The following is a 27,472-nucleotide window of genomic DNA, read 5'->3' on the forward strand; positions in this document are numbered from 1 at the left end:
TAAATATTTCGGCAGCTGAAAGAGCGTCGCTTGCCTTTGTTTATTTCACGACGAGCGATTTCACTGTAATTCTTCAAATTGAGCCTGCATACAAATTGAAAATAATTATTTGTAAAACTATGCACATTTATTAATAAAAAGCTCTCGTATAAGCTTATATACTAACACTTTAAAGTGATTAGCATTTTGAGATATTTTGTGAACAATTTGTTTGTATTAATTGAATACAATATTATTATTACACTATTCGTTCTCTGGAAACTTGTTTATCATTGCATACACCGTCTATCTTATGTAACCCCGGTTAATGAGCCATGGCAATATGACTTTTATCTGATCCACGTAAGCCGGCAACAGGAACATCTTCCGCTTGAACGCTATCGCCTCCTCCGAGTTACCCATTATATTGCCTATATGTGAACCAACATCGGGTGGGAGCAGAACTATGGGAAGCATTCGCTGGGCGCATATGAAAGCTACAAACAAGTGGGTGAGGTTTCAGCTTAAAATTCCTCTGAAAGAAGCTTCTGACAACGATCTTACCCCAGAGACTATATCGGTGTAGGTGGGCGTGAAACTGGGATAGTGTGGGTGCATTCCGATTGTAATTGAGCATGGTGAGGTGTTCGACTAGCTGCTGGTGATAATACTCTATGAAATAGTCAAACATTTCCAGCTTGATCGAAAACTTAGGGGAGGTCATCAACATGCACAGTAGATCTTGGGCGGGTGTGCCTGGTAATAGGTATTATTATTATGGTAAAATGACATCTTTTGGAGTTTTCTTTTAGCTTACCATATTTTGGGAGCTGGAAGTCAACAAAGCAAACGTCCTCCACCTCTGAGGCGTTCTTATACTTGAACATAAAGTTATTGCACCAAAAATCTCCGTGGTTTAACACACATAACTCCAGAGGATCGTTCTTACCAAACTCAATGTTCAGATCCGTCAGTTGAGATGTATAGTCGCTCTGCATAAAAATTATTACAATGTATATAAATGAATATAAAATAGTCTCACTATGAGGACGAGCTGTCCTGGCTCCAGATTATATTGCTGCATACACTCCAGGAAGGGCATACAAAAATTAATGTTGAATTCATCGAGTAATTTCTGGTGCTCAGTAGTAAAGTAACTCTCCCGGATATCCTTCTCGTATTCCCCCAGCTCGACTACTCTTTTTGCAGAAGCTGCATGCCACTGGGCCAACTTCTTGAGGACCGCCTCCACTTCAAACTGCTCCAATCCCTGGGTTCTGTCGGCATTCCTATATCCCCTCTTCCGCAGATCCTCCAACAGAATGTAGTCGCTTTTTACCGGCTCTCCTGGAAACTTCAGATGCACAGGCTTGAATTTCGGTGAGATGGAAGTGTTTTCCGTATAGAGATCCTCCAATTCTGGTATCAGGTGATCGTACATGTCCAACTCGGCATCGAACATCTCGTGGAAGTCGTTCTTCTCACCTTCCGGCACCAAAGGAATCTTCAGTATGTAGCTGACATCTTCTATGCTGTTATCTGAATGTTATCATTAAATATTTGACCAGATATTTTTGTCGTTCTAGCTCACCTTTCAGCTGCATTTCAATTTGTATGCGCAGCACGATCGTCAAATAGTTTTCCCCTTTGCTAATCGCCGATGTTGGAACAAATTTAACGATCGCCTTGAAATTCGGGTTACTCTGTTCCAACAAGCTGCTGAAAAGCTCCTTGGTCACCCACTTTGGAGTTGGTTGGTCAGTCATTTTAGCTTTGTTTAGATGCGCTAACGTCCGATATTATTGCCTTCCAAGTAGTTACTGGACCACAAAATACGTCGCTGAATAAAAGCTCGATATATTGTGTTCTCTTAAATTCCGTGACATCATACTCTGTTTAATAGATACTGAACTTTTAAGAGAGGGAATTGCATTTGGAACTCGAATTTCTTATCATCTGGCTAAGAAGATGGTTTTTGGTTCACACCTCATACAGGTTTTTTTTTATTAATTTGTATTATTTCTATAAGTTAGTGTAAAAAACTGTTATTCGGACGGTTTTTTTATTTTTAAATTATTGATAAATCTTTTATAAAGTAATTTCAGCGTAGGCTGCACCAAACTCAATTAAATGTAGAATTTGGCATTTAGGTGTTTGATTAGTTGAATTAACAAAACCTATTTACATTATATTAAAATTTTTGGCTGATGAATAGAAAATTCGTAGTTAAAAGTATTATATATTAATAAAATCAATCTACAAATGGCCCTTTATTAGGTTAGTCTCAAAATCATGACTCTACGACTTGACGTTGTGCATGAAGACGTGCCGCCTCAGTTTGTCTGGTCGTGCGAAGTCTTTGGCGCAAAAGGTGCATTGGTAGGGTCGCTCGCCAGTGTGCTTCCGGCGGTGCACCTTCAACTCGTAGTGGACCGTGAAGCGCATGTCGCAGAGATCACACTTGAAGGGCTTCTCGCCCATGTGGCGCCGCATATGGATGTTCAGCTTGTTGGGGGTCAGCGACTCCAGGCCGCACAGCGAGCAGAGATACTTTTTTCCTGGATTTTTCTTGGCCACATGCATGTCCCGAATGTGCTTATCCAGGCTGGGCTGAACGACAAAGGAACGCCAGCAATGGGGGCACTGGTAGCGGAAGCGCCTCTTTCTCCTCAGCGGTGGCTGCTGTTCTGGAACGGCGGGTTGCTTGGAATGCTGGGTGGCAAGGTGCTGGGCCAAGTTCTCCTCCCACATGAACTTGTAGCCGCAACGCATGCAGACAAACTTCTTTTCGGTGTTCATACACTGCGTGCGCAGATGCTGATGCAGCATGTTCTGAGAAGAGATTCAGGCAATCAAATTAAACACCTACTCCGAAATGCAATTAATATGAAAATTACCTTATCCACCGTCTTAAAAATGCAGTGCTCGCAGTTATGTGGCAGTTTGTCAAAGCTGTGGAGGGAGTACTGGTGCTCACTCATCTCTCGTCGCCGTCGAAAGTTCAGAACACAAAGGTCGCAAGAGTACGTCCTGCCCGATGTTTCCTCATCACTGTCGTCTGTGTCATCCAGCAGTAGCTCAAAGCCAGTTGCTGTGCTAATCATGTACGCCGAGGGTTGATCGCTGTGGCCCTGCATAGATATGTGCCTTCGTAGGTCCGCCACGCTGACAAACTGGATGTCACAAATCTTGCACTGGACGCTTTTGGGGCCCGCCGGCTTTGAGGCATCCGCTAGCAAGGTTTCAGCCAGCGGTAGGTCCTGACCAGTGAATCCGTGTCTTTGTAAGTGTTTGTACAGCAGGGCAGGACGGTAGAAGGTACGGGTGCACCAGCGGCAGGGAAGGAGCTGCATGTTACTATCCCGATGCATCATTAGCTTATGTTTGGTCACGGCGCTCTTGTCTTGAAAGCTACGAGAGCACTGGTCACATGGATAAGATTCTTGCTGTAAGAAAAGTAAAAAAAGTTTGGTTTAAACAATTCCAAAAGCGTTTAATCAGATAAATTAAGTCATAAACTCATAGGCTTTAGATGGAACATTATAATTTAAATTTAATAATAAAGAACAAACTAAAATTAATTAAAATTATCTAATTATTTAAATTTATCACAGTAGATCGGGATGTCCTCACCTTGCTCTTGTGCTCGACAAGATGTGCGCGCAGATTGCGACGCCAAAAGAATCGCTGAGGGCACTTGTCGCACATAAAGCGCTTCAAAGTGTTTTGGCACAACTGGCTGGTGTGGTGCTCGAGAAGCTGGATATTGAGGAACCGCGAGTCGCAGCGCTGGCAGACATGAGGGGCGTCTAGCCAGGTGTGCTCCTTCTGATGGTGCTGGTGTAGCAGGTACTTGCGCGGCCACCTAGCCTCCGGAGAGTCGCACAGTTCGCAGGAGTAACTTCGTCGGATGACGACATCGTCGTCGCCATCGCCATCACTGTCCGTATCCGAACTATCTAGGGTCATTTCATAACGCGCTTGATTTGTGATGGAGTAGTATCGTCCATAGACGCCCATTCTGAGATCTCTAAAGATTCGCCGCTTTAAGCCCTCTGCCGTGGACTCAACGGCTGTCTTGAAAAATCCTTCCGCAATGCGCTCGATAGGCTCCCCATGCGCCTCAAAGTCGAAATCAGTGGGATGGTTCTGCAGATGATTCCTAAGCTCTCGCAGTTTTGTAAACCGTCGCAAGCATATCATGCACTTGATTTCCTTGGCTCCATTAGGCTCGCTGCGATGAAAGTCGAACCCGTCGACTCTTCGGTTGATCCTAGACGGCTTCGCAGCTGGTGCATTTGCCGAGGCGGATGTGGAGGCCAGAGGCCGATCGTCCTCGTCATCCGACTGCTTGTCTAGGTGCTCTTTGTGCTTGTGCTTGATCAAGCTGACTATGTACTTATAGGATTTACTACACTGATCGCAATTGTAGTAGCTATCTTCACCACTGTGGCCATCCTCATCTGAGAGTCTGCAACAAAGAATAGTACAAATACCAATTAAGTAAATGGACTAGCAATCAAGCGGGAAGAAGGTAATTTTTGGACACATTTTGCGATACAAAAGATTTCCGTCTCGGACTTCACTATGCAATCGATTGGATATTTTTGGCACCCGCATAATGAATAATGACATTAATCTTACTCCACTGTCTTGATGATGCTGTGTACCAGGGTGTCGTTGTTGGTTCTGCTTCGATGAGTGGATGTTTCAGAGGTGGATGCTGGACTGTATGGATTGGCATCCTCGGGCAAAGTTGGCGGCCTTCCGGGCATCTTTCGCCCGGACTTGGTGGGCAGGAGACTGGATCCGTGCTCTTTGTGTTTGTGCTTAACCAGCGCCATCACGTACTTGTAGGTTTTATCGCACAGATCGCACTTGTAATAGTCTTCTTCATAACTAAAAATAGAAAACTTTTAGATGGCTATCTAGCTAGCATAAAGTTGTATCATACTCTTCTCCGTTCTTGCCCAGAATGCCGTGGTCCCTCTGCTTGTGACGATATAGATTGGTGACATATCTGAAGACCTTGTTGCACAGCTCGCAAACATTTTGCTTCGCCTTGTCAGAGCCGCAGACCGAGGCTGCTATCTTACGTTGGCGCAGCGGCACATCATCCAGGTCTTCATCTGAATCGCTAAAGTGTACAATACTCCGTTTGACAATGCGCGGGCGCACTAAAGGATCTACCTTGGGCGCCTTTTGCGTTGAAGCCAGTTCCTCCGTCTTGATGGTCACGCCCTCTATTTCGAACAGATGGATGGGTGTCTCACGCAGGCACTCCAAGGCCCTAGTGCCCTCCATTTCGTCATCCCCATTCAAAGAATCCCCGATTTTCTGCAGCCACAGCTCGTGTGTTTGACGTGCCTGCAGCACAAATTCGTAGGTGCTCTCCAGCTTATCGGCACACGCTTTGCACAGCCACTGTGGGAACTTCTCAGCTTGCGCCATGACCACCTTTTAATATCATTTAAAGTAAATTAATATAGATGAGGGCTCCAATTGAATGACAAAAGGACAATTCACCCACCTCGATTCGCGTTATCTCGACCAGCAGCTGGACGAAGGTCTTCTCCGCGTACTTCTCCACGGGCGTTTCAATCCAGTAGCGTCCGTCGTCGCAGCCACATACTCTGCACGTCCTGGTCATCTCCTAACGCATTTATTTAACTTTTTTGGCACCAAGTTAAATAGCAAAAAGTGTCTGTTTTGCCAACTGAAAAAAACAGCTGAGTGAGTAGTGCTGAAAAACGCGGATGGCATTGTGAAACAGCTGTTCGCACAAACAACGGTCACACTCAAAAGGGCTCTTGTTGCATTTATAAGTTTAATTTGTTTTTCAGTGATTTTCATAAACATCCTGGTTGAAAATCATGAGCTAAGCGAGCTCACCACGGAAAAAATGCTTCCGTCGGATATGTGCCGCACCTGTGCGGTGCAGAACAGCCAATTGCTGCCCTTGTCCACATGCTTGGACAGAGACGCCTCCAAAAGCTACTATGCGGTGCTCCGGGAATTGACGCAAATCGATGTGAGTTTGTTAACACAACTTGGTCTTAGGACATACCTTCTTAACCTTGTAAAAATCCTGATCCTTAAACCCAGCTGGAGAGCACCGATGATAACCTGCCGCAACATCTATGCACCGAGTGCTGGACACGAATGGAAAGTGCCTACGCCTTTGTGCAACAGGCCAGAAAAGTCAATGGAGAGCTGCTGGCTCGGTTAAGGGAATGTCTAGACGAAATGCCCATAGATATTCCCGCAGAGCAGAACATAAAAACGGAAGTAGACCTCGATGATGGCGGCAACAAGTCCGAAGTGGAAGTGGACGACACCGAAACGAGGGCTTTGGAACTCAAGTGGCAACCGGAGAGTGGCAGCGAACGGGAATTTTGTTCTGGTCCGGAAAGTGATGAGTAAGTGTACTTCAAACTTAACGCCTTTTCAATATAACATTAATTTCCTTAAAGAGATCAAGTGGAAAAGAAGTCGTATCATCTACGTCGAAGCTCCCGAAAAGTAAAGCAGCCAGTTGAAAGCGAAAACGAGGAGTAAGTCTAATATAATATCATTCTAAGCCCTAATTTTGTTGTCCTTCCTAGATGTAAGCCATCTGAACCAACGCCGGTGAAGCGCCGTCGAGGACGCCCACCTGGTCCAGCGAAAAGCCAGGCGATGACCACGGATGGCCGGCACGCATGTGAGGTTTGCGAAAAAACATTCTCCTGGTACCGCGACATGCAGCGCCACGCCAGGATCCACTTCGAGAACGCTTCATACGTGTGCGATACCTGTGGCAAGGGATTTCTGCGCAAGGACAAGTACATATTCCATCTCCGATGCCACAAGAAGCGAGAGGCCAAATGGAAGGCTCTCCAGCTCGGGAAAGAGTGGCGTTTTGCTGAGCGCCTCTATAGCTCAGGCAGGTTGAAAAGAATCGAGTGCAAGCTATGCGGGTTGAGCTGCCAGCGAATGGAGGAGCTTAGATCTCATCTATGGGGTCACGCAGATGCAGAAACCTTAGTCAACTTGAGAACGGATAGTGACGTGGTAAGGGAGCATTTTCCTGGCTTGCCATGTGACTTGGACAATATTAAGCAACAGATTTGCGTTGACATAGCAGAAGGCAATTTGGAGAAGTATGCCTGTGTAGTGAATTTCCACGGATACGAGCTGGGACTCAGCGATTCCGACGAAGAGTGTGACAGCAAAGAGTCTAAATATCATTGCTTCGTGTGCAATATGTCTTTTAATCGCAAACATCGCCTGATGAAACACACCCTAGAGGATCACTCCCAATCTGCTACAACGCTGCCTTGGGAGAGATGCAGTTCCTGTAAAGTTGGTTTCCTGTGCCTAACGATGTACAACAAACATTTAAACACGCATTGCCAGAGCAAAATCCGAAGATATCGCTGCCGTAAATGTTCCGGGAGGTTTATGTGGCCGGAAAACCTCCAAAGACACGCGTGCTCGCACCGCGAGGAGAAAACGATTGCCAACCAAATATTGTGCTGTCTGTGCGATACCTCGCTATCTAGCTTATCGCAACTTCGCCTTCACTTAATCACACATCAACATGACTTAAATGGCATTAGTCCGGAGTACAATTCTTTGTTCTTTCGGTCGTTTTATCCTGACGGATTGAATTGCAGTATCTCAGATCTCGCTGTTCGTATAGCTGAGGATTTTGAGGTTCAGGACTTTGATCGCTACTATAACGCCAGTACCGAAAGTGGGCAGGAGCTTGATCTTTTTGAATCTGAAACAGAGTTGAGCGACGAGGAGACATCTAAAACATCGCACGTCTGTCTTTTGTGTGGAGAAACTTCGAATTCACTGATGATCCTGATGCAGCACCAAATAAGCTTACATTCTGATGGGGTGACTGAGCTTCCCTGCCGCTGCGAGTACTGTGGATCTGGCTTCGTAAGCAAAGCCCTCCTTCAACAACATCGTAGGCACCGTTGCGAAAAGAAACACTCCCGATTTCACTGCCGAGTATGTAATATCCGGTTCATATGGGAGTCGAACTATGAGAAACACCAGAAGACTTACCATAACAAAACGAAAGATGGAGAGGAACAGCCCACAAAGTTGAAGTGCGACCAGTGCGAAAAGGTAAACGATATTTTTTAATTAGCAATAATAATCCTGACACTTTACTTTGTAGGTATTCATTTGGCACAAGGATCTCAATCGGCACAAACGCCTGCATCAACCTCAGTCTGCTGCCCAGTTCGACTGTCCCCATTGCCATCGTAGGTTCCACCGCAAGGATGGCCTAAAGTCCCACCTTAAAGTGCACGCTGGAAATTCAGACTACATAAATAATCAGCCTGTCGTACCTGACGTTAACCAGGAAATGATTCTGGCCCGGCTAAGTCGTCCTCATGGTTGCAAGCTGATTCAGTGCATGATCTGCCTTTCACGCCACTCAAAGATCAGTGATCTAAGGTCTCACTTGAGTTCTCATCAATACGAACTGAATTTTACCGAAGACAGAGATATTCCGAGTGCCTCAAAAGCTTTTTACCCAGATCTGGAAAATACCCTAGAAAAAGATGAACTGGCCGAAATGATAATGGCTGATGTGCAAAGGGAATTCGACTTAGACCGCTTTATTTCTATCACAAACGAGGCCGGCCTGGAGCTGAATCTAGAAAGCAGCGAAACTGATACTGAGTCCGAGCAGGAGGAGAATCAGTCATCTTTAAACTATCCATGCAACCTCTGTACGACGGTTGTGAAGAGGAAGCATCAGCTGTATGCCCACCAACTGGAGGAGCACAAGTCGGAGGAGGCAGTCCTCGTATGTTCCAACTGCCAGACAAGATTTGTCAATGAATCTTTGCTCGATCACCACTCCAGAACCCTTTGCCACAATCCGCAAAAACTCTTTCAGTGCCGAAAGTGTCCGCTTCGTTTCCGCTGGCGGGAGAATCTGAAGCTCCATATGGAAGTATTCCATATGGTAGATGAACTTTCAATACAGGATGATTCGCCTAAAGCAGACGGCGATCTGCAGTGCGAAAAGTGCAATCGCAGTTTTAGGATGCAAAAGGATCTCACGCGCCATACACTAATGCACGGTCAGGAATCAAACATCTTCCGATGCCGTTGGTGCGCACGCCGCTTTTATCGTAGGGCCAATCTTTTACAGCATATCGCTCGTCACGGGATAAGTGTTAGCCAGTTGCCTTATGCTGAGGCCATACTGGACTCATATGTGAATCCTGGAGGCCGAAAAAAGGTGGAATGCCGAGTGTGCAACGTAAGCTTTCCCACTATCGCCGCTTTGCGACTTCATCTGGAAACTATGCCCGCCGGTAGTCACCACGACTACTCCTCACTTCAAAACTACTCAATTACTAACCAAATGGGTTTCGAGATGGATTTGTATGATTCTGAGACTGATGATGAAGACTCTAGGACACACATCAAACCACCAGGAGCGCCTTCCTCTTATACGTGCAATATGTGCCAACTAAGATGTTTACGGAAATTCGAGCTATATCAGCACCAGCAGGCTATGCACCGGATGGAGAAGATCTCCGACGGCTGTGATAGTTGCATTTTCAAGAGCGTCTGCCCGGAAATTATATCGCACCACAAAAGAACTCAGTGCGAAAACCGGGAAAAGCAGTTCAAATGCACACGCTGCGGATACAAGTTTATGTGGGAATCAAACCTTTTGCTACACATGGATTTGCAACATGTAAAAACAGAAGATCAGGAGCTGGATGAGTCAAAAGAAGCGTCAGGTGACGAGCCAAAAGCTGAAGGCCAGGTCTTTCAGTGTGGACTTTGTACAAGGAAATACAACCGGAAAGATCGGCTGACGGCTCACTTAAAAAAGTTCCATGGGCCCGACTGCAAACCGAATACAGCGAAGACTCCGAATAGACCCATATCACCTAAGGAACCAAAGCGGTTCCTGTGTGCTTTCTGCGGCAAGGCGGTCAGTTCTTCCTCCAACTTAATCATCCACATGCGTCGTCATACCGGTGAGAAGCCCTTCAAGTGCGAGTACTGCACTATGGCCTTCCCACGATCCTCTGATCTCCAGTGCCACCGACGTACGCACACCGGCGAACGTCCACATGTATGCACAGTGTGCCAGAAGGGATTCGCCCGCTCGTATAAACTGCAGCAGCACATGAGAATCCACAGCGGGGAGCGGCCCTACAAGTGCACCTACTGTGAGAAGAGCTTCACGCAATCCAACGACCTAACCCTGCACATCCGGCGGCACACTGGCGAGCGTCCATACCAATGTGGCGTCTGTGGAGAGCGCTTTATCCAGGGCACTGCTTTAAAGAACCATCGCATGCAGCAGAGCCATTACGAGGAGGGACAGGAATCGGTTGAGCCAACAAGGCGCACGGTTCTAGAGCAGTTTACCCTATGAAACAGGCAACAGAACTACCTATTTTGTTAAGTTCGGTTATCGTCAGCGGTAAAATAAGACAGCACGGTATTAATATATACATTATACTTTTCATTGGGTTTTTAACCATATACATTTATTTCGTTAATGTAAAGATAAAAATAAAATTACAAGGGTTACAAATAAACGATAATTGATAAAATGATCAAAAATTAATGATCCCTCTAGCCACCCCGATCGTTTAAACTCCTCGGGGGTTGTTTTGAGTGCGCCAGTTCCACCTGCTTTCCACACACTCGATAGTAATCGCCAGGCGTAACCTTGGATACCAATCGAAGTGGCTTTTGCCTCTCCGTTCAGAGTGGGTAAGCAGTCACATACAAAACTATATAAAAGCAGAGGTAACTACGGAACAGGAGGATCGCAGCGGAACTCGATGCACTAGCTTACGAGGATCCACGTTAAAATTTTGCTTTGAAAGTTTAACACTCTCCAAATCAACATTTGATACCCATACACAAAGATGGTCAAGCCATTTAAGGCACCTCGTTCGATGACAGCCAGCGGTGGCCGAAGCGGTGGCCGCAGCGGGGGCCGAAACGGAAGTGTCAGCTCCAAGGATTCCGACCAGGTCTATTGCGTGCTGCTCCACGTGGTCGAGGGTGGGTTATTATATTGTACCTGGCATTCCTAAAGCTAATAGCTTACTCTCTGTCCAGCGATAAACTTCATTGGACGCGATGCCACTGATCGTCAGCAGATAGTGATGAACGCCGCTCTGAACAGTGTGGACTTTGAAGTGGAGGGCACCCAGTCGGAGGAGACCATCATCTTTAACAGCAACTGCATCTGGGAGTGTGACCTGGCTGGGATTAAGCGGCTCAAAACCGATCACCGTCCCGTCAAAATGACCTTTTATGCCTGTCGTGGCGGCGGAGCGGAACGAAAGACCATTGGTACGCTGCTCCTGCCTGTCCGAGGACTGCCAGTGCTCGGCACGGTGGGCAGCCACAATAGTCCGCACTTGAAGAAGTTCTGGCACAAGCTCATCTGCACCAGCAGTGAGTTCCGCTCCCACAAGCCAGAGGTGCTGCTCATGCTTACCATTATCAAGAAGTCCATCCTCCACACCAAGGACTTTGAAAACTTCATGCAGTTTACCGAAGTAAGTGGCTGAGAAAGTGGTGCATAGCGTATATTAATGTATATTGCATTAGGTCAAAGCACCACCCACACCACCGATGCAGTCGCCCGGACACTCGATAACTGCCAGCATGCTCCAGTCGCAGGTAAGAAGGTGGATTTGGGAATATCAGTGCCACACAACTAATCGTATTTTTCTGATTATGCCAGGCCAACGTCTATGTACAATCGTTGGTGCAACTGGGCCTGCTGCAGGTGGGCAATGATCCGCTGGTCGACTGTGACATTATCGAGGTGGTGCTGCAGCTGAAGGAGCTGAGGAACGTGACCGGGCTGGTGAAGTCGCTTAACCAGGGCAAACCACCTAGCTCCGTGATCCTGGTGTTCGACTTCGTGGGCAATGTAACCAACATCGAGTTAAAGTTAAACGAATCCGACACCTACACTCTCAACGATGTCCTTGGACTGCGTTTCAAGACATCCTTGCGCAGCATGAGGCTCTATTTTCAGCGCATCTTCTATCTGCCCATTAACATGTACATGAATGGAACGGCTATAGGTGAGGTTGGCCTTTTTACAGATTTTTAATACAATACATTATGAAATTTACTTTATAGCGCATTACCGCATGGACTTCACTAATCTACTACCTACGGATGACTTCTTCTCCGACAACCGAAAGTACACCGCCAACGGCTCCTTCTCCTTTAACCGATTTGGCCGGACGGACAGCGGTAGGGAACCCAAGCCGCCACTAATGGAGTACACTTTTAGTGTGGATCTGAAGACGATATTTTCACGGCAGGAGCAGGAGGAGCCCGAACGAACACCTTCGATTGCCAGCGGCGTCATTCGAGATGAGCCAAAGGGTCGCAAGGACCCCGAAGTGACCTTGCACTCACAAAATAACGCATCCTTGGAAAGTCTGAATGTAGGTGCTGAGTTGTCAGCCTCGGATGGATCCTATCGATCTTTACCTCCCGAAGAAGCCCACGACTCGGATGGACCGTCGCATTTGCGACAGTCTCAGAACAGGAGGAAGAAATTCACACGGCTGAACAGTGAAGAGGTTAACTTGGATAGCGAGGATGAGCAGTATTTGGGAGAGACGTTTTGCGCCTCGGTAGTTCGTTCGAGTTTGAATTTGACTGAAATTGAAGAGACAGCTGAAATTAAATCTAATGCAATGAAACAATTGGATGATTCAGAAACAGAAGAAATCGAAATGAAATCTAATGCCAAAAAGTCAAAACACAATACATCTCCACAAAGAAAGTCACCGAATTCAATCGAGGAATCAAAGAAATCAATCAGGGAATCCTTAAACAATCATTTAACAACTACATCTTCAAGAAATACCAGAAACTCTGTGGAGAATCTCGAGAATGTTGATGAACTCACTTCTTTAGACTTGTTCGAGCTGGAGGAAAAAAGACTAGAGAAGATAATTGAGTTGGAAAGGATAAAAGCAGGTCAAAGCGAGACCTTAGTGCGAACGGAGCTCAAAGTAAGAAAACACAAAAAGGCAGACCTGGAATTGCAAGGGGAAAAAAACCATCTAGAAACAATTAATGAGGTCTCACCAAAATCTTCAAGAAAATCTAAGCCGGTTCACCAAAGTGAACTAAATAATGTGCCACGAATCCAGGAACATCTGCCTATTTTAACTAATCAATCGGAAATAAGAGGCTTACAGAAGGACAGCCACGAAGAGAATAAAAAGGACTTAAGATACGATCATGCTCTTCCTGAAAAACAGAGTTCCTCCAAGGAAAAGTTAGGCAAAAAACCAAGAGCTTCCAAAACTTTGAAACCACCAGAGCCCATGGACACTGATTTAGAGACAGACATAAGTTTATTTAGTATCCAAAAGAAACGGAAATCTAAATCAAAAATAGTTATATCTGATGAATTGGATAACTTTGAAGATTCATCCACCAGTACTGTGGAAAAAGGAAGACCTAACCCCTCTAAAGGCGATCTAAACCTTCGGGCCCGATGGGTGGAGGTTAATAAAGTGCAGACTCAAGCCTTGGTTGAAACGGAAAAGTTTCTTCAGGAGACTTGCCCCGCTGAGCTCGACAAGGTCCTCTACGAGGATCAGGTGGCGCTCGGTCAGGCAAAAGCTTGCAAACCAAAAAGGAAAGTTAAAAAACCCGAAGAGGATAAGGGCAAAAGAATCGATCATGAAACCTCCTTTGAGGAGGAAGTCACTTTCCGTCAGCCTGAAAGGGATCCTATGACAATGATAGGTGAAAATCCGATAAACCTGAACGATTTGGCGAGCTCTGAAGAGTATATCTCTCTGTCGGAAGGCAATTTAAGACCTGCTGAAATTGTTTACACAGAAACAGAACAGCGGGTCACTCTTGTCAATCCCAAACGAGATCGTGAAAAGAAAAAAATGAGCTCTTTATCAAAGGACGATCTTTTGGTTGAAGTCAGGTCCGAAGAATATATTAGTATGTCTAAGGGTAATCTAAGATCTGCTCGTTCTAAGACAGATTGTGTTAGAAAAAATAAAAAAAAACCGATACACGATGATCAGGTATACCAGGCGGAGCTTACACCCTTCGAGGAACCTTCTTCGCAGTCGGAATCTCGAGGGATCGATAATGCAAATCCTATAGCGGATCAGCCTCAAGTAGATCGTGTAAAAAAAAAGAAGAGGGCTACGTCAGGAGACCAGCAGTTGATCCACGTTGAGTACACCAGTTCCCAAAAAAGTATCTCCAAGACGGAGGGTAATGTAAAATGCAAAGAGTTAATAGATCCTGATGTACAGACGAATGTTCAAGTCTTGAAAAAGAAGAAGCTTAAGAAGACTTTGGTTACGAATGATACTGTCCCTCAAGACTACGAAACTTTAGAAGCGGAAGCAGTAAAGCCCGTCAAAAAGAAAATAATCAGGAAGAAATCATCGGTTGTTCTGGAAAACAACGAAGACACCGATATTAGAAGACCAGCCGATGAAGTTGTTTCTATTCAGGCTAAAAAAATTATTAAAAAAAAGGCCAAGCCTGCGTGTGATAATCCAACAGTTGAGGAATATCCGAAAACGAAAAAAGGCGAATCCCGAAAGTTAAGAACCTCTGAGGAGGATTTTACCATGGAACAGCCTTCAAGTACTATTGACTCAATAGGACAGAAAATCAAGTCCTGGCGGAGGCAGCAAATAGACCTCTTTGAGCAGGAGCTGGCACGCAAAGAGATGCATTACATCAAACAGTTGGAGCAGATGGAAAGCCAAGAGGCCAGATTACATCATCTGCACAAGGAGGAGACGAATCTGGATGAGACCTTTAAAAGCAAAAAACCTAATGTATCTGAAGTTGACTATGAGGCGAAGTTTACAGAACTCGAAGAGCACATAGCCCTGCTGAAATCGGAAATGGAGGAGCAGGTTAAGCTTTTCGAGAATCGGAGTAGAGAGTTGCGTCAGGAGAACCTTCAGCTGTACAGCGAAAAAACGGAACTGAAGGTGCGCATCGCGGCCATGGAACAACAGATTGGGGATCTCAAGGCACAGGGCTCCGACGAAGGAGACCTCAAGGAAGTACTCGAGGAACTAAGATCGCAACATTACCGGTATAATAATCTGGCCCGCGAAAAGGAACACTTTAGGAAGCGTTGGCGCAGATCGGCCAAACGGGTGCACGCCCTCAAACTGGCCATGTACGAAAGGAGCTTGGAAAGGGAGCATAACAAGTAAGTTTCTGCTTTTTTACTACAACCTTTAATTTAACTTACGTAAGTCCATTTCGTTTGCAGACCCATTGACCTGCGAAAGATCCTGACCAAGGATGCTGTGGAATTCGAGCGGGAGTACGGACAGTTTCGCCAGAATGGCATGTCTCCAAGATATACCCTCAACTCGCTGTCCGGATCGGGTGACTTTGCGCCTCCAAACAGAAAGCAAATGGCGGCTCATAAGATTTGAAGATACGATCCATTCGATTTTACCAAATTATCTGTGTCAACATTGTTTTAATTATTTAACTTTATTAAGTTTGTTCGTTTTATGTTTTTTAAATATACACGCTAGAAGGTTTAGAAATAAAAACTGGTTTCCGCTCTACTCCAGCGTGAATCCCACGCGCAAAAAGTAGGGAAGGGTGTCCAAGGGAGCGGCGTAGTCCATCACCCAGGTGGGTCCAGTGTACACCTGGTCGCTGTTGCCATCCTTCCACTCGCCCTCCGGCAGGTAAATGTCTCGCTTGGTGGCGCCCTCGACCACAACGGGAGCAGCGATGATGTCTTCGCCCAAAAGGAACTCTGCGAGGTACAAACAAGTTATAGCAGCTAAAACTTCACGTTAAGTGAAAGGATTACCATCATAGATAGACTGCGCCACCTCATCAGTGGGGGCGATCCACCAGAGGGGAACATTCACAGGTTCACCAGAATCCACAGCCCGCTTAAAGAGCTTCATGATGTAAGGCGTGTAGGTGGCGTGGAGGGCGGTGAAGTTCTTGCTGATCGCGATGGCCTCGTCGTCAAAGTTCCACGGAACGAAGGAGAACTGCAGGGCGGGCATAAAGACGTTGGCCTGCAGCCAACGGAGGAAAAGCTCCTTGGTTGGTGGCTTTTCGTAGTAGCCATTACCACCAATCATATCGGGAAGGACGAAAGGATAACCGTTGAGGTTCATTTGCAGCATCGAAGAGATCAGTGTGAGCAGTCCGTTGTTCCATCCCCATTCGGAGTCCTTGTCCACGATACGCACGAAGATTGGCTGATCTTGAGTGTTCTGGGCTGATCGAACCTCTACCATGTCTCCGAATGCCGCTACAGTACGCACGTAGTCTCCCACCGCCTGCAGTGGAGTCACCATGGAATTGCTGGCTTGGAGCACTGGATCACTGGGTAGCCAACTGGTCTCTCCGGCATCAAACTTGAAGCTATCAATGCCATCCTCATCCTGCAGACGCTTCAAACGCTTGCTGAACCACTCCTGAACCTCAGTTTTGGTAAAGTCCAGAATGGCTGCATCCTTAGGCTTGCTGTTCCACCATTGCGTGTCGGAGCTTCCCTCGTGATCGAGAACGAGGTAACCCTTAGACTTAGCTTCATCGTAAATGGCTGTGCAATTGTTGTTAATGAATGGATGAATCCACAGGGTCACACGGAAACCCAAGGCCTTGAGGTCATCAGTCAGGGTCTTGCTATCGGGGAACTTGTTCTTCCTGAAGGTCATGGCTCCATAGCAATCCTCCCAATCGTCGTCGATTTCCAGCTGGCTGTTGTTGAACCCATTATCCAGGATCTGCTTGGCGAAGTCACGAACCACATCGTCGGATACCTCGGCCTTGTAGAGAGCCCAAGTGGACCACACAGGATGCATGACCATTCGCTCATCGGGATAGCCTGTGGGTTGGCCGAGGAACGTTTTAACGGCATACCTGTGGGCTGCCTTGGCATCCTTGCCCACAGCTACGTGGTAAACGAATTTGGCGGAGGTCACTCGGGGATCATAGGGCAGAGCACTGATGGCACTCAGACACAGCTGGTCAGGATAGGCAGCACTATTCTGATCAATAAACAGCGGAGTGTTGCTCTCCACATACAAAAAGACTCCGTCGCCGTTCAACCAATATCGCTCACCCACACCAAAGTTGTCCAGCTCCTTTGGCAGGTAAGAATAGTTACTATGCCTCTGTCGCTCCACAGGCCAGTAATGTTGCTTCTTCTCCGGACCACTGAACCAGTGCGTCGATCCGGTCTTCAAGGGGAAACAATCCCTAGGTTGGCTGCCTTGCAGCACCTGATCTCGGGATACTTTCACATGGGTTATCTCGCTGCCAGTGCCCGCAACCACTCCGCTTCTGACCAGGGTGAACTCCACGGTGGATTGGCCATCGGTGAGCTGGTAGCTTCCACTGCTAGTCTCCACCAGATTGGCGCTGCTGTCAAAGTTGTCGAAGGTCACCGTCTGCAGGGACTTCTCGCCCTTCATCAGCTCATACTGCAACTTATCACCTCTCCTAAGTCGCACGTAGACATTGCTGTTGGGGAACTTGTAGCGCTGCTCGATGCTGGCACAAGTGTGAACCGCCTCCCAGAGGCAGCAGGATGCCAGCAGCAGGGATAGTAAAATAAACCTCATTTTCGTGCCTTTCTCAAAACACGACTGCCGGTCATGCACTGGCTGATCTACCTAATATAGTCGCGATAAGAAAATCGATGGAACTTCGTTGGGGCTTCGGTCAGCGTATTATACAAATAAAACTCTTGAGCGATGTCAACACAATTCTCACCTGGGGAGAACACTTCAGACAGCTCCGTGATAACCTGTCTGATAAGCGGGGTCCCACCTGAATTCCTTTATTTTCCATTAGCTAATTGATTGTTGTCACCGCTGAGATTGCAGTTCACCTACATACACAGTCATCAATAAAAACTATATAAGCCTATCTCAACAAGTGACTTCTAAAAGTCAAGGACGACTTCAGAAGCAATCTGAAAAATCCTGATATCAAATGCAACAGTTTCTTATCATTACATGAACATTTTGAGCATTTCCTGAAGTGTTATATCGCTAAATCATTGAACTATACCTCTTCAAGAAGTTTCGAGCAGTAGTCGTTAAATAATGAAGGCGTGATCATATTATAGTGACTCACCTGTATTTCATTAAGTGATTAAACATTTTTAGCTAAGTTAAAATCATTTTATTAAGGCATAAATATTACAACTAATTAGTTTTGAATTTTTTTTCTTTTACTTTTAATACTTTAATCTATTTTGGCTTGAAATAAAGGAGCTGTAATGCCGTCGAATGTAACAAAATATAGACCAAAAATGCGTTTGTCTGGTGGTTATGAGGATGGCTAAATACATGACCTAACTAATAACTTGTTTTGATTATTTAGGGTTCCAAGTGGCTGATCTCTTCTTCCCCAAAGATCTTTTTGCTTGGCTCTTCGTCGTGATATATATTAACACCACTCTTTCTCGCTGGAAAGTGGGCCGTGAACAGTTCGTCCTCGCCAGAGTCACTTTCGTCACCGGGGATTAGGGAAACTCGGGAGTAGAGTTCGTTGGATCGAGCCATTGCCCTTCGGTGATACACGATGCCACCGGCCACTGCTACGCCCATCAGGGTGAAAATCACCGAAACCAGAAGGAGCACAGTTGTGCCAGTCATATATTGCTGGGTATCCCTATCGTCCATTTTTGATATGTCCACCACACTGGCCATTCCCGTGCTACGCACCACATAGGCATAGCAGAAGGTCTCGTTCAGGATCTTACGCAGCTGGCTGCCCGGGGAGCAGGTGCTGCACTGGGAGGCCAGGGCACCGTAGCACTCCAAGCAGCTCCGATCGCAGGCGGCACAGACCCGAGAAGGCACCTCCACCAGCTGGGTGAGTGGAGTACGACGACGTCGATCCTCCGCCTGCAGAGGATCCTGCTTGTCATCCAAGCTGTTGGACATCAACGAGGAATGATCCGTGGGGGAGCTGCTGTAGGGATTAACAGGACCCCTCGTCACCTCGTCATCCTGCTCATCCTCCTCCGCTTTAAACTTGTCCAATGGATATGTGTGCACCGGGCAGATATCGTAGCACTGGTCCTCGAACATATAGGCGGAGTCATTGCACTCTGTGGAAATTTAGAGAAGGTTGAAGTTAAATATTTACTTATAATCCAAAGTGGCAAGGAAGCGATTTACCTCAGCGACAGATTTTGCGAAAAGGAAAGTTTGGAAAATAGTTGGTTAGAAAGTTGTTACAAAAGCTTAGTGAGAAACTCAAACGAAATAAAATTGAGCAATGTTTGTGCGTGTTGAGATTGGAATAAAACGCAATGAAAACACACAAGCGATTAAATGGGTAATCTGTTTTATAATTATTGGCTATTTTTAAATCCGCTACTGCAAACTATTACTACTAATACTGTAGTGTTTTAATATGAATTATATTGGTTTATGTCAGGTTCACATTCATTAGTTTTGTATTATATATTTTTTATATTTTTCAAACAAACTCTTAACTGAAACACAACCGTTTGCAACCAAAAATGTGAGGGTTTTGTTTAAAGCAAGCTCAGCAGGAAAAACATGCTCAAAAAATAAATAGGAAAAATCATAGAAGCCAGTGTGCGATTGAAGATGGCAAGTGTAGGCATATTTGCTTTACCTCCACCAGGAAAAAACACCAATTATGGGCATGAAAATGTAGGTTTCTATTGTGTTAAAAAGGCAACGTAACGAATTAAACGAATTAGAAAGTGGTTAATGTCACACAGCAGTGGGGAGTAGTTAAACTGTCCGTTTAAACCAAAAAGTAGAACAAAACAATACTTAGGATGAAGCCACACTCACCTTGTCTGCAATCTGAAAACCTCAATGGTAAATTGTGAGCGCTCCTTTCATCATATATGTATAATTAATTTTTTGAGCATGTTTCGCTTGCGGCTTTGAGTTTTTTGTTGGAAATAAATTGGCTTCAAGGAGTTTTGGTTTTTACGTTGTCAATGCATTTATTTATTACTCATATAGATATTATATAGATAGATATATACACAAACATACATAAAAAATTGTATTGAGCTTCGAATTGCGTCATTCTCAATTTCCACCATCCCTACGAGGTTGTGTCACTAAATTTAAGTGTTTAATTTCAGTTTCGCTTTCTTTACATTTAAAAAAGTTTAATTTTATTTCGCTTCCTCTCACTAATTGCAAGCATTAATTTACTGTTTTTGTTCCAATGTTATTTTACAATTTCGTGGCTTTAAAGTTAATACGTTTTAATTCTAGTTTCTACCCCATGCCCTAGTACCAGTTTTTGTTTACTTTTTTTTTCGTTTTTTTTTTTAGTTTTTGTTCGTTTTTATCTTTTCAAATTTTTGTTGTTTAGTATAAGCTTACATATTAATTTGGCTTTCTCTCTAATTAGTTGTTAGAGTAAATATGCTTCAGAGTTTAGTTTCCTGTGTATTCTGGCTCTCGAAGTTAAATAAGTACCAAAACTGCGTGTGCGTTTAAGAACAACAGAATACTTGGAAACGGAGCAGAATTTTGTTGTGTTCCTAACCAAACTCACTTGGAAATTTGTTCAACATAATTTATGTGGGCACTTGCCGAAGTTTTCGGCAAATACTTGTAAGTTTTTGTGTTGTGTATATTGGCTTGGTTAATATTTTCGGCATTTCGGTTCGCTGCTAGTGCGTATAGCATATTATTCGTGTATACTGAGGAATTGGGGGTTAATTCAACTATTTTCGATTGCTTGTCAATGCAGATAGAGAAATGTTAGCTTTAGTTTGTTTATATCTTATGCTCTGGCTAAGTGTATGTGGGTGTGTGTGTGTGTTTGGTAATTACAACAACAACAAAAAGATACTCCACCTCTTGTTCGTTACATCGCTATTAACTTGTTTATTAAATTAACATTTATATTTGTATTGTTTATTGTGCAGTTACGATATGATTATTCATACAACGAAAATGCATAGATATCGGATCATTTCTCTAAGTCAAAACCAATAAAATAGAAATATAAATCACAAAGGAGATAAGTAATTTTGTATAGAATTTGTTAAGTAAACTAATAGTTTGTACTTAGTTCCGAAATCAAACAAATATAAAACGATATGTTTTTGTTTGTCGGTTTGATAAGAAACGAAAACCCTTTTAAGTTTTAGCTGCTGCTTAATGCAGATTTAAAGATTTAATAATAATTATTGCACTCAATTTGCTTTTGATTTGTGTTTAATAATAATGATTTAAGTAAGCAACAATTTTTTTAACAAAGATATGTTTTGTATGTGTTTCTTTGCATTGTGGACAAAATAAACCGGCAATTCAGTGTTAATTTGCAATAATTATGTGTGTTTCACGCTTTAGATTTATGTTGAAACTTTGTTGAAAACTGCAGGAACTTTTTATAAATTGTTTAATGTAAATACGATTTAATTGTTTAGTGGTTGCTGCCTACTTTTCAATTATTACGCTATGCTTCACCCCTACACCTTAGGATATATTATTTACTTGGTCACGTTTATGTTCATGACCATTTCTTTTCGTTTATTTTTGATACAAAAGTGGTTTGCTTTGTTTAGCGCCTTAACTCTAGAAATATTTCCATTAATTACTTAGATTTGGTTTTCATTTTTCGCATCCTTTCACTCCGTCGACCCATTTTAATCATTTACCACTGTCCAAGATTAAGTTTTAATTTTAAGAAACAGTCTTTTACTATGAACTCTAAACTGCAGTGGTTGTTGTTGTGTCTGTTGAACATTCCTTTCGTTTGGCTGCATGGCATTAAACAATATTTCTTATACAAAATCAAAAGTCAAGAAGGGAACTCAAATTATAGGCAAAAAATATAATTAAAAAGCTTAAGCTTGCGTACAGTGCCTTTCAAACTGTAGCGCGACTACTTGGCTGGCTTGGCAATATCTGAAATAATGCATTTAGTTTACATGTACACATATATATACATACAGATTGTTACACAGGAAAATATATGCAAATTTTTAAAGATCAATTCGATAGATTTGTTAAAACCTGCTATTAATAATTATAACAAAACAATGTAAATTTGTATAAGTAAAAGGATTAGAATGACATGAACAATTTGACTTGACATTAAGAAGTTTGAGTGATCAAAAGTGATCTTATTTTTTTCCTGTGTACATGGGAAGCAGGCATTTGGAAAAAAAACATGGGAAAAACAAATCAAACTAAACAGGCTTAAAACAAACACAAACAGACTAAACGAAAACAATAAAAACGAATCGTACAAATAAATTTCAACTAAACTCTTAAACATAATGTGTATAATAATATATATATATTTTAGGATACGTTTGTATATAGTTGCGTTAAATTGCATTTCGACTAAAATAATACAAAAGTTTGCTTTGTGCGTCCCATTTCTCGACAAACAAAAAGTAAAGGATACCCAATGGAAAACAACCTTGGTTTTTGCCCTGCCACGCCCCCTAATACGTGTGCGTGTGTGTGTTGCTTGTGTCGTTGTGTACAACTAGGCTTACATTTAAATTTAACTACAAAATTTATAGTATGTATATTTTTTTGGACTTGTAGTGATTCCTTCTCCTCAGCTCGCCTACTCTAAATTACTTGTATTTTTGTTTATTTTTACTTGTATTTTTTTTCGCACTGTTGCCATCAAATTTTTAAATGGAAATTCTTTGTTCGCTTTTCATCTCATTTCGGTTTTTCGTTCTTTACACAGTTCAATTTTGTTTCTTTGCTGTTGCCAATTTTCTTTTCTTTTTTTACCGTCATTTGTTACTAAATTATCTAATGCATTTGATAATGTTGTTCTTGTTCTTGTTGTTGTTGTCGTTGGCATGTTTAAAGTTTAGAAAGAAGACTTGCATGATCATAAAAAAGAGTAAGGACAAACCTAAGCACTTGCGATCGCTCCACTTAAGGCACGCGGCGGTGTTGCTGTGATCTCGGGTCATGCCCACCTCGCCCACCTGGAAAGGAAAAGGATATTGCTGGGTTAAGATAGGGAATTATATTCTAAAAGATACATAGTATAGATAAGTCGGGGCCTAATGGTACAAGCGGTTAGGATACCTTTAGTCGTAGTTAGTCCTTTTTAAAAAGATTACTCTCAGTTCTTTAAGGACCTAAAAGGCTTAGGTTACCATTCGAAAATAACTATAAATAACAAATAGGATTGCAAGGATAAGGGTAATCCAGCTTAACACAGATCCATATGACAGTTGTGGTTATATCTGGATTAAATCAAATTTAAAGCAAGTATAAATCTAATACGATTTATTATTAAACAGTAGATTAGTTTGAAAAGAGGTAAGAAATTCACAAAATTAGTGCCATCAAAAGTGCATAAAAGTCGAGGATTGAAGTACATTTATGGCCATTACTGCTGTGTTTAAAGTTTAAAGTCGAAAGTCGGTGCCTTTGGTTTTATTTGGCCAGTCAGAAGTGTCTGAAAGTTTGGCCCCTCCGATTCGAATTCCAGTTGTTGTAGTTCATTGCATGTTGCCGCTCTGTCTGGCATTTTAAGCACTTATGTATGTGGCTCCGTCTGGCCTTATTTATAGCTGCCCCATCCGAAAAAGGTCTGTCCAAGTCTATCTAAGTTCACATGCAATGACGTCGCGTGCTAGTTTGGCGCAGGAAAATGGTAGGGACGAGGGACTTCCAAAGGCGTGGAGAGGGAGGGCCCCCTTCATCGGCGTGGAAAAGTGTTTGTTATGCAAAAAGTTTTTTGCCAGCCAGCCCGAGCGGTGAGGAGCAAAAAACTAAGGTCACTGCACTCGCCTTTATTACCGCACATCCCTTGCTGCCCGGCCAGTGGCAGTGGCGGAAAGCAGCAACGCTTTTAAAGCACAATAGGTGCCAAAAGGTTAAAAATTGCTGCCTGCCCGGGGCAAAAGTGCACTTGAATAAAGCCCGGGCTGCCATGGGCTGGCCAAACGTAGGCAAAGTTTAGAAAAATGCTGATTCCGCACACGGAGAAAAATGCCAGAGCAATGATACATACAAAATATACATATTATATACATATACTACCATCGAAAAGAAGGTTATGCGTTCTTAATTGTGAGGTTTGGTCAGCTGTAGTTAAAGGGATTTTATACATAGGGGTTTTCTAATAATTGCTGGCGCTAGTTTATCGCTGTGCCCACCCTTGCCCTGGTGTCCCTGACAGAGGCACTGCCTCTTGGCCCACCGCCAAAAACGAGGCTTAAAAACGGCTGCCAAAAGTGGAATTAAGATGCTGGCGGATGGTGACTTGGTTAGGGGGGAGGTGGAGGTGGCTGGAGGCAGGAGGAGTGCAGCAAACAGGCCCAAAGATAGCTGCTGACAGTGTATGCCTAAGTATTTGCAAATTTATGAGCGCTATTGGGCGAGTACTTTGCATACTTTGGCTCCTGTGCATTGGCGCGTGCTGGGGAACTTCGTACATTAACAACAAAAGGCATGCTGGGCTGGGGGTAGAAAAATCAAAATAAACAAACTGGAACTCGAGCAAACTCGAGAGAAACAGGCTACCTGCCAAAGGACCAGAGTCCTGCAAGGCAGCACAGTTTGCAAGCCACTGCGATTGTCCAACTGTCCCGACTGAATGACTGACTGAAGGTTTTATCAAGCTAGCCACATGCAAGCACGCAGCATTGTGCCGCGATTCTGATGCGGGTTCGGATCACTACCTATCTCCTCGCTCCCAGAGAAAGCATCTACAAGGCACTGCAAGACCAAGAAATAAACAGAACTCGAAGGGCAACGGGGCGTATGAATACAGTAAAGGTTCGCAAGGCTGGACTGAAAGCATATATGCACTTATATATATTACTCTTTAAAATTATGTAATATCCAATTAAAACCTATACGTTTATCTAAATTTATTAATAAAGCTATAAGCAATATATTAAAATAGAAATCCTTGCCTTGTTATTTCTTCTAGTATGCAAACATTCACTGTATTCAAAATCGATGTGGCGATTAAGCTATTCATGCACTTGGGGGATTTTCACAGGTAGACAATGGATGCGGAACTCACCTGCTGCATATTCCTCCACTGGCCGGTAGAATCGTATTCGACGTCGTTGTGGGCCATATCGTTGCCGTACAGATTGAACTGGTTCGACTGGCTGGGATTGGCCACGTCCTCGGGTTGGGCGGGCGTTTCGGTGCCGTAGAATATCATATCCCATTGTGTGATTTGTGCTGCAACGCAGAGTAGAGAAATCAAATGCTTTTAGTTATTGCTGACTAGCCAAGGGCTCAATAATCCAAATAAAATCGAAACATCTATACAAAATCAACAGCGAACGACAAACGCAAAATGTTATAAAATGTATGATATATTGCAGATTGCAGGCGGGCAAACAAGTCAAGTGAAGGGCCAATAAATCTACCATATGAACGAAATACGTACTATATATGGCGCAGATCAAGTGCCGAAAGCTAATCGCAACTTTCATCACAATCCGGCAAAAAGGATAAAAATGAAAACTTGCTCCACTGACAGCAGCCATGGCAACGTCAGCCCAATGGCCAACAAACCGAAAAAAAAAAACATTTTAAAGTTGCACTTTGATTGATGAAAGTAACAAGAAAGTGCCACTCATTGGCTGTCAAACTTTCATTGACGGCCACGGGTCGAAAATCATAAAATAGAAAGCAAAATATTGGTACTTTTGACACGGAATGATAGTTCCATAGAAATCTATTCAACAAGTATTAATTGATACTAATAAATGATAAAGGTGGCGTAGTGAAAATACTACAAATAATGCTTTTATTTGAAACTAAAAAGCAAAAGATGTGGTTCCGAAAATTGATTGGCTACCATTTGGTCCGTTGACCTCCTTTCGGTGGTCTTTCCGGGCCTCGTAATCCGGAGTCGCGGGAATCTCCTCCATTTCCACCTCCACCTGAGCGGGAGCCATGACTCCGGCGGCGGCCATCAGCAGTTGCTGTTTCTTGAGAATCTTCTGATCGGGCAGGAAGCTACTACCGCCGGCGGGTAATATGGGCAAAATGGAGAGGGTAGCCATCGTTTGCGAGGGCGGCGGCACCGATGGTGACTTCTTCGTATTGCCCTGGCGACTATTTCCACCATTGGTGGGCTTGAACAGATCCACCTCGAATTGTTTTCCCTGCTTGGCCTGCTTGGGTTTTCCTTTGGGAGAACTGTTTTCGTAGGGTTCTAGTTCGGGAAAAATGGCCTGGATCTTCTCGTAGCGCTCGAATAGCTTGGGTATCCGTGAACTCGACGAGGAAGTGGTACTCTCCTTCACCTGCTTGGCTGCTTTGATGGATCCGTTGCCGGAATTCGTGGTGATCTCACCCACCACCTTGCGACTCTTTTCGTCATAGGATTTCTCGCCGGAGTTTGCCTTGGGTCTTTGTGTCTGCACTCCATTCCTGTCCTGCTTGTTGTTCTTTTGCTGCTGTTGCTGCGAGATGCGGTAGTACTTATTCTTGCTGGTGCTTGTCTGAATGATGGAGCTCTGGGTGGTTTGCTCCTTGCGGTTACCGCCCGATCCGCCTGATTTTCCCTTGTTACCATTATTGCCCTTGTTTCCCTTGTTGTTGGTCTTCTCCTTGCTGTTATTGTTAGACTTTCCATTGGTTTTGCCCAAAATCACGCCGTAGGTGGCCGAAATCTGTTGGTAACCCTGTTTGGGTGGTGCGGAGTTCAGCAACGGATTGTTGGTCACATAGCTGGATTTATTGGGTGGAGGCACTTTGCCCAGGGGCAACTTGGAACCGCCAGAGGGTGAGCTACCAAAGTTATTGGGTGGAATGCGGGGATACTGGGGTGAATAGGCTTGATGCAGATTGCTGGTGGTGCTGCTGCTATTCGGGGTGGTTGCCTCCGAACCACTTGGCTTGGGCACCGAGATCGGATCGTTGGGACCGATGCTCTGAGTGGTGCCATAAAAGATCAGCGACCATTCCCTGAGCAGAGCATGGCCTACAAGCCGGTGGGTTAATGGGTGGGTTCATGGGGTGTTTAGTGGGTGAGATCCACAAAAGCGCAGCATGTAAAACGGTACAGGTTTAAAGCATCTATCTGACGGCACAATGTTTGGTATCTTGGAAAAAGTTTTCAGACTTACCCATATAGCGACCCTCGTTGTGGATCTCCAGCTGCCAGTTTCCTTGCGGCGACTCTCCCCAGGTGTGCACAGACATGAAGGGCCACTGGTTGAATCCGGAACGAGAGTTGTCATGTATCCTGTTGAAGGAGGGATTTAGCAGGAGTTCGGTGGTTACTATCTGCCCCACTTACCTAGGCGTTAGGAGCGTGACACTGGTGTTTGCGGGAGACCTTAAATAGAGCTGAATGTCTCCTCGTCTCTGCGACGTAAGCGTAATCTTGGCCTGGACGTGCTCCAGGTAATTGACCGATCGACAGTGGTTAACCGTCAGTTGCAGGGTGATGTGGGTACGAGGTGGAATGACCCTGGAAGGTAAAGAATTTAAAT

General features: G+C 44.3%; 6 protein-coding genes across 9 annotated transcripts in view; 2 read left to right on the forward strand and 4 right to left on the reverse strand.

The window, feature by feature from the left end:
* Positions 1-116: 116 nt before the first annotated feature.
* Positions 117-1,808, reverse strand: LOC117145499. Of its 2 annotated transcripts, none has more exons than XM_033311179.1 (5): positions 1,571-1,808; positions 1,022-1,518; positions 797-971; positions 544-735; positions 117-476 (listed from the first exon to the last, which is right to left on the reverse strand). In XM_033311179.1, the coding sequence occupies exons 1-5, from the start codon at positions 1,743-1,745 to the stop codon at positions 286-288; spliced, it is 1,230 nt and encodes a 409-aa protein (XP_033167070.1). In that variant the 5' UTR covers positions 1,746-1,808; the 3' UTR covers positions 117-285. The 2 variants fall into 2 exon arrangements, with proteins under 2 accessions (XP_033167070.1, XP_033167071.1); XM_033311180.1 differs by having other exon boundaries at positions 1,022-1,511; positions 1,571-1,655.
* Positions 1,809-2,055: 247 nt separating this feature from the next.
* On the reverse strand, positions 2,056-5,700 carry LOC117144674 (zinc finger protein 420). Its single transcript, XM_033309995.1, has 6 exons — positions 5,510-5,700; positions 4,934-5,436; positions 4,624-4,878; positions 3,613-4,450; positions 2,877-3,425; positions 2,056-2,811 (listed from the first exon to the last, which is right to left on the reverse strand). The coding sequence occupies exons 1-6, from the start codon at positions 5,627-5,629 to the stop codon at positions 2,278-2,280; spliced, it is 2,799 nt and encodes a 932-aa protein (XP_033165886.1). The 5' UTR covers positions 5,630-5,700; the 3' UTR covers positions 2,056-2,277.
* Positions 5,701-5,765: 65 nt separating this feature from the next.
* LOC117142847 (zinc finger protein Xfin) lies at positions 5,766-10,567 on the forward strand. Its single transcript, XM_033307080.1, has 5 exons — positions 5,766-6,010; positions 6,085-6,398; positions 6,453-6,533; positions 6,585-8,103; positions 8,156-10,567. The coding sequence occupies exons 1-5, from the start codon at positions 5,882-5,884 to the stop codon at positions 10,391-10,393; spliced, it is 4,281 nt and encodes a 1,426-aa protein (XP_033162971.1). The 5' UTR covers positions 5,766-5,881; the 3' UTR covers positions 10,394-10,567.
* Positions 10,568-10,712: 145 nt separating this feature from the next.
* On the forward strand, positions 10,713-15,559 carry LOC117142846 (kinesin-like protein KIF15). The gene is made up of 6 exons (XM_033307079.1): positions 10,713-11,034; positions 11,092-11,537; positions 11,590-11,661; positions 11,726-12,074; positions 12,133-15,223; positions 15,287-15,559. Exons 1-6 carry the CDS (start codon positions 10,896-10,898, stop codon positions 15,453-15,455), a joined length of 4,266 nt encoding a protein of 1,421 aa, XP_033162970.1. The 5' UTR covers positions 10,713-10,895; the 3' UTR covers positions 15,456-15,559.
* On the reverse strand, positions 15,498-17,650 carry LOC117142848 (myogenesis-regulating glycosidase). The gene is made up of 2 exons (XM_033307082.1): positions 15,848-17,650; positions 15,498-15,790 (listed from the first exon to the last, which is right to left on the reverse strand). The coding sequence occupies exons 1-2, from the start codon at positions 17,619-17,621 to the stop codon at positions 15,591-15,593; spliced, it is 1,974 nt and encodes a 657-aa protein (XP_033162973.1). The 5' UTR covers positions 17,622-17,650; the 3' UTR covers positions 15,498-15,590.
* Positions 17,651-18,199: 549 nt separating this feature from the next.
* LOC117145707 (furin-like protease 1) overlaps positions 18,200-27,472 on the reverse strand; it is a 129,151-nt gene continuing 119,878 nt past the window's right edge. For 2 of the 3 annotated variants that reach the window (XM_033311452.1, XM_033311451.1), the window contains 5 exons: positions 27,277-27,450; positions 27,104-27,222; positions 25,036-25,202; positions 22,903-22,978; positions 18,203-19,120 (listed from right to left, as the gene is read on the reverse strand). In XM_033311452.1, the coding sequence (XP_033167343.1) occupies positions 18,384-19,120; positions 22,903-22,978; positions 25,036-25,202; positions 27,104-27,222; positions 27,277-27,450 (1,273 nt within the window). In that variant the 3' untranslated portion in view covers positions 18,203-18,383. Of the gene's footprint in view, positions 19,121-22,902; positions 22,979-25,035; positions 25,203-25,827; positions 26,959-27,103; positions 27,223-27,276; positions 27,451-27,472 lie in introns of all 3 variants that reach the window. The other variant, XM_033311453.1, reaches the window with a different exon arrangement.

Source organism: Drosophila mauritiana, chromosome 3R (genome assembly GCF_004382145.1).
Source record: "Drosophila mauritiana strain mau12 chromosome 3R, ASM438214v1, whole genome shotgun sequence".
Lineage (NCBI taxonomy): Eukaryota > Metazoa > Arthropoda > Insecta > Diptera > Drosophilidae > Drosophila > Drosophila mauritiana.